We start from the raw sequence: 12518 nt of genomic DNA on the forward strand, positions 1-12518 counted from the left end.
TCATAAGTCCAGGATCATGGGAAAAACCTATCAGACTCTAGATTCGCCATAGTTTTCACTGGAAAGCAAAGCAGCTGGACAAAGAATGGAAATACGTCCACCATCTCTGAACACAGTGGGAAATTCATGAAAAAGACAAAATTCACTTACTGTCACCTGAGCAGGCAGCAAATCCAAGGCCATTCTTTTCTTCTTAGTTTTCCTGTCAAGGGAGAGCTGAGTGCTTGACAAGGTCGGTCTGTAAAGAAATAAGGTGTCATGAAGAACTCTGGTGTCAAAGCGTGGCTTGGGAAAAGGAAGTTACAACTACCCCTAATGTCCATTAGGTCTGAACAAAGCCATGCCATAGAAATGACTCAAACCACGTTTAAAAGTGTGCCTACTAAGCCAATTAAGTTCTAAGACAATTTGCCAACCTCCACCTCCACCTCCACCTTGTATTAACCATACTTCTAATTTCCATATATAGATGCTTTTTAACATCCACTGGGCTCTATTAGCTGTATCTAAGCAAATTGCAACTCATCACAGACTTCTGGGGTCCTGAAGATAGTTTTCAACTATACATTCAAATGGTCACAGCAAATGTGAGTGTCCCAGATTGCCACTTTCAAACATATCTAGCCAATCCTAAGCCTGTTTGCCTTGCTTCACCATTTCCTTCCTGAAGAAACCACAATAAACATGTTTGCCCACACGTGTCATCTCTTTTTCTATGGAGTTGTTAGGGGAAGCACACTGATTGAAACCACCCACCCTGGCCAGGCACCATAGTAACTATCTGCATGACTTGTTTCACGACAGGACGTCCTGGTAAGGAACAGGGAACTAATAAGCTTCCACCAACCAGAAGAGTTCGGGAAAGGTCAAAAGGAGACATCACCTGTCTGACCACCTCCCAGAATCCTTCTCTCTAGCATCCATCTCGGCTGAACAAGGCGTGCACCACCAGGAAAGACTCTGAGTCAGAACGATTGGCTAAGGACAACTCGGAAACTAATCCCATCACCATAAAACCCGAGACTGTGAGCCATGCGGCAGAGCTGTTCTCCTGGGTTCCCTTACCCTACTGCTCTCCACCCGGGTGCCATTTCCCAATAAAATCTCTTGCTTTGTCAGCACATGTGTCTCCTCGCACAATTCATTTCCAAGTGTTAGACAAGAGCCCAGTTTCGGGCCCTGGAAGGGGTCCCCCTTCCTGCAACAGAATGACCAACACGTGCTCCTGACTGGCTCCTTCCTGGACTGCTGTGTTCTTTCCAGGGAACTGTCACACATAATGCACACCATTTTGGATGCCACTCCTAAACACAAATTCCACAACTGCCACCTCTTTTAGCATCCACAGCTCCCCAAATCCTTTGTTCTTCATACACAAACCCCAACTGGGAAAGCCAGGTAAGAGAAGTAGGCAGACCACTGTCAGAGAACAGTGGTGGCCCAGGCTGCCTGCACTAGCCACCTAAGTTTGCAGGAGGCTCTGCAGGTACAGCACCTGGCATGAAGGCTCAGCAAACCAAGTATGCGTGTACTGTCAGCCAGAGGAGGAAAGCTGCTCTACAAGCACCGCAGTTACTCTATGAGGCACATCTTCTCCCCATCTTGTATCCTGCATGTATTATTTAATCCGCACAACCACTCTAAAAAGTACTGCTACCTAAAATTACAGCTGTGAGGGAGACTGAGAACCAGGGAGTCTAGTGACCTTCCCCAAGAAACAAAACTGCTAAGTATACAGCAGAGGCAAAAAGGGCCATGGTGGAGTCCAAGGCCCCAGTTAATGTGGCAAATTAGCTGTCCACCTCTGCCTCATTTTCTTCATCTGTAAAACAGGATCTACCTGTTATCTGAGGCTGAAATGAATTCATTCAGCCAAGGCGCCAGACTAGTACCTGGTACAGATAAGGTCTCCATAGGCATTGCTATTGTTGTTAGTCTGTTTCATCAGAAATCTCTGAATAGCCAGCCACAAAAGACTCCCACCAACAGCAGTCCCGGACCACCCCAACTCACCTGACGGGGCGCTCCCTCCCCGCGACTCTCCCTGGAGAGGGGTGGGAGTGGGGGCAGGGCAGCGACTCCCCCTGAAGCATCGCGGCCTGGGCCGTGCAGACCGCTTCCAGACCCCCTCGGCCTCGGTATCTCCCTGGGGCCTGCGCGCAGCCCCGCCCGGCCGGCACACCTCCCAGCCCAGACCCACACACGTGCTGGCTCTGACTGCCACCGGAAGATGCAACCGAGAGGTTCTCAGTCCCTGGCAGGCCGCCCTAGCAGAGCCGGGATCACCCGCGCCACGAGCCCCGAGAAAGCCGCGAGCCTTCCTCGCAGCCCCGCAAACCCCGGAGAACTACGACTCCCGGCATGCCTATGGGCTCGCGCCTACTACACTTCCCAGGGGCGCCGCTGGCGCCGCCACTTCCAGACGGGAATGTTTCCTCTTCTGGGGAGCTGTTGGGCCTAGGTGTCTGCTGGGGTTGCAATGCAAGGGACTGTTCACGGTAACAAATAAGGCGGGTGATCTCCTCCAAAATGCTTCCTGCCTAAATCAGCTGCGTGACTTGTTTTGTTAGACAGGCAAAATCATTTGAATAAAAACCCTAAATTTTGACGCTTTTAAGGTCAGTGCTACCTAGCTCCTACCAGCTAGTTTTTATTGTTTTGAATTATTTTAATGTGTACACGGATATGAACAGGTATGTTTAAGCACAATAAAACTAACACCTATATACTCAACATTCTGCTTCAAAAAAGAACTTGACCAGAATCTCGGAAGACCTGTCCACGATGTTCTCCATTTTTCTAAACTGTGTTAAGCATGTCCTGGCTTAGCCGGATTAGTACATGTCAAGCAGGTGCCCCTAAAACAATGCGCTTACTTTTGCAAGGTGTTTCATCTTTATGTAAATAGAATCTGCTATATGTTTTTCTGTGACTTACACGCTGAATGTGACTTACATGCTAAACTTATTAGGTTCACCTATCTTCATATATGAAAAGTTTATTCATTTTCACTGTTGTATGATTGCACTATTCATTCATTTAACAAAGTATATTTAACACTTGTCTGGCACCTGGCTTTGTTGTAGATGCTAGAAATAAACCAGTAAATAAAACTGGCACAACCTCTGCATTCATGCAGCTTAAATTGTCAAGGGGAGAGAAAGAAGAAAAATAATAGCAAAAATAACTCAGCCATTAAAAAAAAAAGAATGAAATAATGCCATTTGCAGCAAAATACATAGGGCTAGAGATTATCAGACTAAGTGAAATAAATCAGGCGAAGAAAGACAAGTATCATATGGTATCACTTATATGTGGCATCTAAAAACGTGATGCAAATCAATTTATTTACAAAACAGAAACAGATTCACAGACACAAAAAACAAATTTATGGTTACCAAGTGGAAAAGGGGTAGAGGAAGGATAAATTAGAATTTAGGGATTTTTAAATACAAACTACATAAAATAAACAAGGTCCTACTGTATAGTACAGGGAACTATATTCAATATCTTGTAATAAATTATAAGGGAAAATAACCTGAAAAAGAATATGTATAGCTGCATAACTGAATCACTTTGCTGTACACCAGAAACTAACAAAACACTGTAAATCAACTCTATGTAAATAAAATAAATACATGGTATGTATTTAGATACTGACACAGCTAATAAGAACAAGAAAGGGGACCAGGACCCTTGATAAGAGCGATTTTACAATTTTACACAAAGTGGTTAAGACATGTTTGACCAACAAAGTCAAACATTTGAAGAAGGACCTGCAGAAGATGAGAACTGAGCCAAGCTAAATATCTGGTGGAAAGCTTTCTGAGAGACCAACAGGCAGATGCCCTATGGTAGGAACATACCTGGCCTATTGAGGAGACAGTAAGATTACAGTTGCTGCAACAGAAATAAGGAGACAGAGAAGTAGGAGATCAGAGGCAAGAGGACGAAATTTCTAGGCTCTTGTTGGTCATTATGCCACTGGATTTGACTCTGAAAGAGAATGCTCTGGGCGCTGCAGAGATAAACTCTTATGTCCATTTTTTTAGTGATCACTGACTGCTGTGCTGAGAATAAACTAAAAGTTCAAAGGAAGAAGTACAGCGACTAACACTAGAAGGCTGTAGTAAATCTGTGAGAGAAGACAGGAGTTTGGACTGAGTAGAAGTTATGAGAAGTGTCTGGAAATACTAAAATTCAAAATATGGAAAAGATGAGAATGTTAACATTGGAATATTACGTTTTTTCAACTAGGAAGTATATCTATTCCTTTTGAGTAGTCCTGGTCATTATATTAATTTTTAAAAAATATTCTTTATGCTCATTTGTCTGATTATAAAAATTAAGAATTTGCTTGTCTCTTAGCCACCGCAATGAGAAGCCCATGCACTGCAATGAAGAGTAGCCCCCACTTGCTGCAAGTAGAGGTAAGTCCTTGCAGCAACAAAGACCTAGCACAGCCAATGAATAAATCCATTAAAAAAAAAAAAAATTAGCTTGTCTCTTGATGTCCTTTTGCTGACCTAAAACAAATACACAGCCAGTTTTTTTCTCCAGCAAAATGGGTGTATTCAGGATTAACAAAGAATTGCAATTTGAGGTCTGTAAACATGGCTGTGCAAGTCCTCAGCAAAAATGGAGAAGAGCTCTCTTTTCTAGAGGGAAAAGAAGCTGAGAAGGCTATGGTAAAGAGTCCCTGGTGTTTTCATTGGCTGAGTCCTGACAGACTCTCACTGGCTGATCTCTTGCCGGCAAAGAAGGGGAAGTCTTTGCTTTTCCTCTTGGCTTCTTCCTGTTGTAGGGGTGACAGCACCCCCTTCTGGTCTCCTATCTCTATTTAATTGAGGTTTCTGTTTATTGCTTTCTTACACTTTGTATTTGGGTTGGCCAAAAAATTCATTCAGGTTTCTGAATATTCCAATATTTTAAACCAAACACAATTTTATTTTCTGTCCCATTTAAAATGTTAAAAATATGAGCTAATAGGCTATCTAATTTTAGTACTTCTGTATTCAATTTTCTCTCTCAGCTGTGAATTTTGGTAATTTCCTTAAGTTTTATAATTTATTTGCAATTAAGTTTATACTTAATCAGTTTCTTTACTGATGATGAGATGCTTGTGCTCGGTCGTATCCAACTCTTTTCAACCCCGTGGACTAGCCCAGTAGGCTCCTGTGTCTATGGATTTTTCCAGGCAAGGATACTGGAGTGGGGTGCCATTTCCTTCTCCAGGAGATCTTCCCGACCCAGGGATTGAACCCAGGTCTCTCGTGTCTCCTGCAATAGCAGATGGATTCTTGACCATGTCTATTCCATCACTTCCTAATTTTCACTTTTGGTCTTGACATTTCTGTCTCTTTTTCACATTGTCACAGTCTAGTATTTATCTATGCCCTCTCAGTTATTCCATGAACCTCTTTTACTTAGTTTTCTAGAGACAGCTGAAGCCAATCTCATTTTTCTTCTCTTTTAGGAAACCTTCTTCTGTTTATTTCTCTATGTTGACTTATATAAATCTTCCCCCACTCCCCATTTCCTGTATCTTTAAGTACTTTTTTCTGTTTTTCCCTCTGTAGCTAGCACTTGGTTTTTTCCATTATTTTTGTCTGGGACAATAGAAAGGAGAAGGCTCAATTCTGATTTTTTCTCCTTTCTTCACTGGCAACATATTAAACTGTTATTCTTGGTGTACAGCTTTCACGACAATGTGAAAACCTCACATTTAATTCTTTGTCCTTTCCTCCATTTTATGGGAGGGGTTTCAAATTGATCTTCCAAGTTAAAAAAAATAAAGGGCTATTCTTCCACTTTCTCTTTCTAATGTAGTTTACTGCTTCAAAAGAAATGACCATCTACTTTATTTGAAAAAATGTCTGCACTACATACAACATCCATGAAATAGTAAGAAACCTTGACCCAGCAGGCCGCTTGGGTCCACTGTAGTGTAACTGAAGGTCAACTACTTTTTCCCTTCTTTCTTGCTTCCTTTTCTCCTATCTTCCCTTCCTTTTTTTTTTTAACAGTGGGAAAATAAGAAGAAAAATTGTAGAAAAGAAAAAAATAGGAATTGTTTCCAACTCTTCAAAATTTGAAAGGCTAAAATGAAATATATGTGAAGTGTTTAAAATTAAATTACAGTTTCTCTTCCATCTTATTCTCTTAATTAATCAGCTGAAAGGTTGAAAGTTTGCTGCTGTAAGCTGTGTATTATGGCAGGATTCATGACCTCCAGAGGAAAGAATTTCGATCTGAGGTCAGAGACAAGGCCTAACTACTTGGAGCTTTTTGTGTAGCCAAATTTTATTAAAGTATAATAGAGATAGGGAAAGCTCCTGACATAGACATCAGAAGGGGACAGAGTGTCCCCTTGCTAATTTTCAGCAAGGTGTTTTATGTCTGTTAGAAAGCTATTAAGTAAGAGAGACACCTCAAGGCTGAGGGAGTTTCACCAGCTCCCTCTTCCACAATATGCACTTTTGAGATAGGATGGCACGAGGTGCGTCATCCCCCAGCCATAAAATAATTGACAGGAATTCTGGTTTGTTGAGCCCAAGGTTTAAGAAAAGAAAAAAAGTTGGTCTTAGGTGGAACCATTTTGAAGAAAAGACAAATTCCTAAGCAAATACATAGTTTCATTAACATAAGAAAAACACATTGGTTAGCTCAAGGCAGAACCAGGTGTCATCAATACAGAATTGATAGAAGCCTCTTTTAATTTTGTGTAGAGAAGGAAAAAAAAACATCTGCCACTTGCAGTTTATTTCCTCCTGCTGCTTGGGGACCTCTGGCCTTCCTGCCTGTTACCCTCTCAATCTTAATGACATCCATCCCTATATGTACATGTGCAATTGAGGCTGATGGACTGGCTAGATTTGGGGAACACAAGAGTGCATACTATTTAAAATGCCATCCAAATACTACTGCAAACCTGAGTGTTAAAATACAAACATGCAATAAGTTATTTATATCTTCCTGTCCTATATATATAAACTCCTAGACGTTTAAAGGATATTTGTACAAACACATTTAAGAGTGATTGCAAGGACTTCCCTGGCGATTGAGTGGTTGGCAATCCGCTTGCCAGTGCAGGGACACGGGTTCGACCCTTGTCCAAGAAGATTCTACATGCCACGGGCAGCTAAGCCCAAGCCCGTGTGCCACAGCTGCTGAGCCTGCCCTCTAGAACCCTTGAGCTGCAGCTACTGAAGCCTAGGTACTTAGAACCCATGGTCTACAAGAGAAGCTACTGTAATGACAAGCTTGCACACCACCACAAAGAGTAGCCCCTGCTCACCATAGACAGAAAAAAGCCCACACACAGCACTGAAGATCCAGCACTGCCAAAAACAAAAATAAAAGTGACTGCAAAATTTGTTTAGAAAAAATAACCCACTGACCTAATAAGAGAAGTACAGGCTGGATGGTGCTGAAATATAGGGATTCAGGGGGTAATTCTATCCAGGTCTTTCCATCACAACTCTATAAACTTATGGGATGAGTCATGAAAACCTACAAACGATTTTTATTATGTACAGTCTATTTGTTTAAAAGAAATGGAAGCTTTGCTGGCTTGTTTTCCTTTGCCCATATCTTCCTACTGAAGTAGAGATCACAAAACAGATGTTGGTGCAATGACAGTTTCTAGACTTCTTGCCACAGGTATGACAAGGGTTTGTTCTGTTTAAGAAACAGCAAGTTTTTTGGATGTGGCATGTAATAAGCACTTAAAGAATATTTTTGGAATAAACAAAAATCGTATAAAAATCAAGTATGGTTGTTTGGATAACAAAAATGTTTCTTTAGATAATTCTTGGAGGTGAGGTAGCAATGGTGGTATAATCTACAGCTCCCACCATATCCTTTAAAAAAAAAAACAACAAAGGACATGGAACACAAAAGAGGCAGTGGGGTTCTTAAAATTGATATAAAACCACCAACAGAAAGAGAAAGTATGGCCTTTGTGTGAAAATATACCCAAGTTTACTGGTATTTAAGAGAACCATATATAGGTAAGTGCTTAAAAGTGCGTGCGGAGTATATAAATAACTTCCATAGCTCAATAACAACAGCAAAACCATGCAATTCAAAAACTGGCAAAGGTTTTAAATAAACAATTCTCCAAATAAAATGGATACAATACGAATGGCCAAATAAGCATTTTAAAAGATGCTCGACATCCCTAGTCATTACAGGAATGCAACTCATAACCATAATGAGATGCCACTTCACAACTGTTAGAATGGTTATTATAAAAAAAGAAAAAGAAGTGTGAACAACTGTTGTCGAAGATGTAGATAGTAGAGCCCATATTCAAATTAGAATCCTTGTCCGTTGCTAATGAGAATGTAAAACGCTGCATCCTCTGTGGAAAATAGTTTGACAGTGTCATATAAAGGTTAATATCCACTTCTCAAATGACGATGCAGTCCCACTCTTAGCTATTTACCCAAGCAGAAATTAAAACAATGTTCACACAAAAACCTGTATGCAATTGTTTGCAGCAGCCTTATTCATAACTTCCAAAAACTGGAAATAACCCAAATGTTCCTCAAGTGGAGAATAATAAACTGTGGTACACTCATATAATGGAGTATCACTCAGCAATTAAAAGGTACAAAATACTGATACACACAACATGGGGTAATCTCAAATGTACTAGCCTAAGTAAAAGCAGCCAGACATATGATACTTTATAAAGGGGGAAACTATGGGATAGTAATTGAAACCAGGGAGTCAAACAGATAGATGTATGCAGCTGTTCATAACAGCATTATTTACAGTAGCCAGAAGGTAGAAGCAACTCAAAAGTCCATTGATTCATGAATGGATAAACAAAATGTGGTCTTCTTATACAATGGAATTTTATTTAGCCTTAAAAAAGGAAGGAAATTCTGAAACATGCTATGACATGGATGAATTTTTAAGACATTATGCAAGTGAAATAAGCCAAACACAAAAAGAAATACGTGGTATGATTCCACTTAAACGAACTAAGTAAGAAAGGCAAATTCGGAGAGACAGAAGGTAGAACAGAAGTTACCAGGGGCTGGGGGAAGGGTAAGATGGAGAGCGACTCCTTAATGAGCACAGAATTTCTGTTTGTGATGATGACATGTTCTAGAAATAGATTCTGGTGATAGTTACACCCACATGGTGACTTCACACATTGCTACTAAACTATACACTGTAAAGTGGTTAAATGACAACTTTTAAGTTATAAATTTTACCAAAAAAATTTTTAAGTACATGCAGGATGCAAGAGGGCATTACTGGGAAGGTAATGCTTCAGGGGGGGATTGTTAACAGAAAGAAACAGGTGTGAAAACCATATTTCAAGGGAGGAAACATAAGATCCTGCAAAAGAAAAAAATCACTCTAAGTATTTTAGACCCCACAATTTTTCTCCCCAATCCTCAAGAAATTTAGGCAATAAATCATATTTTGCTACACAGAAAGAACTAAGTGTACTTGAATTAGAAATCTTGGACACAACCCAAACTTGTGACAGAAAGCACACAGACACCACCTTGCTGGGAATCACAGAGGCTAATTCTGGGACAATTTCAGCATCAGTTAAATAATGATATATTAGCAGATTACAGTCAACTGAAGAAACAAGAAACTGTGCTTCCAGAATCACAGAAATAAACAGAAAATGAAACTCTTCCCTGAAGTGGAAAGCCAATTATTAAGTGTAGAAAAAAATAACACAATAAGAAAATTTCCATTTAAAAACTATTGTTATAGCTTATTTTATATAATAGATTAGATTCTAAAATATTTTTATATATTACAATATATAATTCATAATAGTTTATATTACAAATAATTATAAATCTATTGTATTATATATATTGTATATATTATACACCAAATGTTATATATTAATATAAAATTGTATATATATAAACATAATAGTAATGCATGATACATGTAAATAATACATTATACATATATTAATATATCATTATTAATATATCAATATATAATATATTAATACATGTCAAAGGAGCGGTGGCTGCATGGGCGCAGGAGGGCCAAGAGGAGCTACTCCACATTCAACGTCAGGAGGGGCGGTGGTGAGGAGATACCCCTCATCCAAGGTAAGGAGCAGTGGCTGTGCTTTGCTGGAGCAGCCGTGAAGAGATACCCCAAGTCCAAGGTAAGAGAAACCCAAGTGAGATGGTAAGTGCTGCGAGAGGGCACCAGAGGGCAGACACACTGAAACCATACTCACAGAAAATTAGTCAATCTAATCACACAGACCACAGCTTTCTCTAACTCAATGAAACTAAGCCATGCCCTGTGGGGCCACCCAAGACAGGCGGGTCATGGTGGAGAGGTCTGACAGAATGTGGGCCACTGGAGAAGGGAATGGCAAACCACTTCAGTATTCTTGCCTTGAGAATCCCATGAACAGAATGAAAAGGCAAAATGATAGGATACTGAAAGAGGAACTCCCCAGGTCTGTAGGTGCCCAATATGCTACTGGAGATCAGTGGAGAAATAACTCCAGAAAGAATGAAGGGATGGAGCCAAAGCAAAAACAATACCCAGTTGTGGATGTGACTGGTGATAGAAGCAAGGTCCGATGCTGTAAAGGGCAATGTTGCATAGGAACCTGGAATGTTAGGTCCATGAATCAAGGCAAATTGGAAGTGGTCAAATAGGAGATGGCAAGAGTGAACGTCGACATTCTAGGAATCAGAGAACTAAAATGGACTGGAATGGGTGAATTTAACTCAGATGACCATTATATCTACTACTGCGGGCAGGAATCCCTTAGAAGAAATGGAGTAGCCATCACGGTCAACAAAAGAGTCCGAAATGCAGTACTCGGATGCAATCTCAAAAATGATAGAATGATCTCTGTTGGTTTCCAAGGCAAACCATTCAATATCATGGTAATCCAAGTCTATGCCCCAACCTAACACTGAAGAAGCTGAAGTTGAACTGTTCTATGAAGACCTACAAGACCTTTTAGAACTAACACTCCAAAAAGATGTCCTTTTCATTACAGGGGACTGGAATGCAAAAGTAGGAAGTCAAGAAACACCTGGAGTAACAGGAAAATTTGGCCTTGGAATATGGAATGAAGCAGGGAAAAGGCTAATAGAGTTTTGCCCAGAGAACACACTGGTCATAGCAAACACCCTCTTAAAACAACACAAGAGAAGACTTTACACATGGACATCATCAGATAGTCAACACTGAAATCAGATTGATTATATTCTTTGCAGCCAAAGATGGAGAAGCTCTATACAGTCAGCAAAAACAAGACCGGGAGCTAACTGTAGCTCATCATGAACTTCTTATTGCCAAATTCAGACTTAAATTTAAGAAAGCAGGGCAAACCACTAGACCATTCAGGTATGATCTAAATATAATCCCTTATGATTATACAGTGGAAGTGAGAAATAGATTTAAGGGACTAGATCTGATAGATAGAGTGCCTGATGAACTACGGATGGAAGTTCATAACATTGTACAGGAGACAGGGATCAATACCATTCCCAAGAAAAAGAAATGCAAAAAGACAAAATGGCTGTCTGAGGAGGCCTTACAAATAGCTGTGAAAAGAAGAGAAGCCAAAGGTAAAGGAGAAAAGGAAAGATACACCCATTTGAATGCAGAATTCCAAAGAATATAAAGGAGAGATAAGAAAGCCTTCCTCAGTGATCAATGCAAAGAAATAGAGGAAAACAATAGAAAGACTAGAGATCTCTGCAAGTAGAGATACGAAGGGAACATTTCACACAAAGATGGGCACAATAAAGGACAGAAATGGTATGGACCTAACAGAAGCAGAAGATATTACGAAGAGGGGTCAAGAATACACAGAAGAACTATACAAAAAAGATCTTCATGACCCAGATAACCACGATGGTTTGATCACTCACCTAGAGCCAGACATCCTGGAACGTGAAGTCAAGTGGGCCTTAGGAAGCATCACTATGAACCAAGCTCGTGGAGGTGATGGAATTCCAGTTGAGCTATTTCAAATCCTAAAAGATGATCTTGTGAAAGTACTGCACTCAATATGCCAGCAAATTTGCAAAACTCAGCAGCGGCCACAGGACTGGAAAAGGTCAGTTTTCATTCCAATCCCAAAGAAAGGCAATGCCAAAGAATGTTCAAACTACCACACAATTGCACTCATCTCACAAGCTAGCAAAGTAATGCTCAAAACTCTCCAAGACATGGTTTCAACAATACATGAATTGTGAACTTCCAGATGTTCAAGCTGGATTTTGAAAAGACAGAGGAACCAGAGATCAAATTGCCAACATCCATTCAATCACTGAAAAAGCAAGACAGTTCCAGAAAAACATCTAGTCCTGCCTTATTGACTATGCCAAAGCCTTTGACTGGGTGCATCATCACAGACTGTGGAAAAAGCAACAGTTAGAACTGGACATGGAAAAGACTGGTTCAGAACTGGAAAAGGATTATGTGAGAACTGTATATTGTCACTCTGCTTATTTAACATATATGCAGAGTACGTCATGTGAAAT

The 12518-nt window shown here is 40.2% G+C and overlaps 1 protein-coding gene across 1 annotated transcript in view; it reads right to left on the minus strand.

The window, feature by feature from the left end:
- The window catches only part of ZNF354C (zinc finger protein 354C), a 40457-nt gene extending 38364 nt beyond the window's left edge, over positions 1-2093 (minus strand). Inside the window, exons 1-2 of the mRNA XM_052642600.1 lie at positions 2014-2093; positions 151-238 (exon numbers count right to left, since the gene is read on the minus strand). Coding sequence (XP_052498560.1) covers positions 151-238; positions 2014-2093 — 168 coding nt within the window. The remainder of the gene's footprint in view (positions 1-150; positions 239-2013) is intronic.
- Positions 2094-12518: the final 10425 nt, after the last annotated feature.

This window comes from Budorcas taxicolor, chromosome 7, assembly GCF_023091745.1.
Source record: "Budorcas taxicolor isolate Tak-1 chromosome 7, Takin1.1, whole genome shotgun sequence".
NCBI classification, from domain to species: domain Eukaryota; kingdom Metazoa; phylum Chordata; class Mammalia; order Artiodactyla; family Bovidae; genus Budorcas; species Budorcas taxicolor.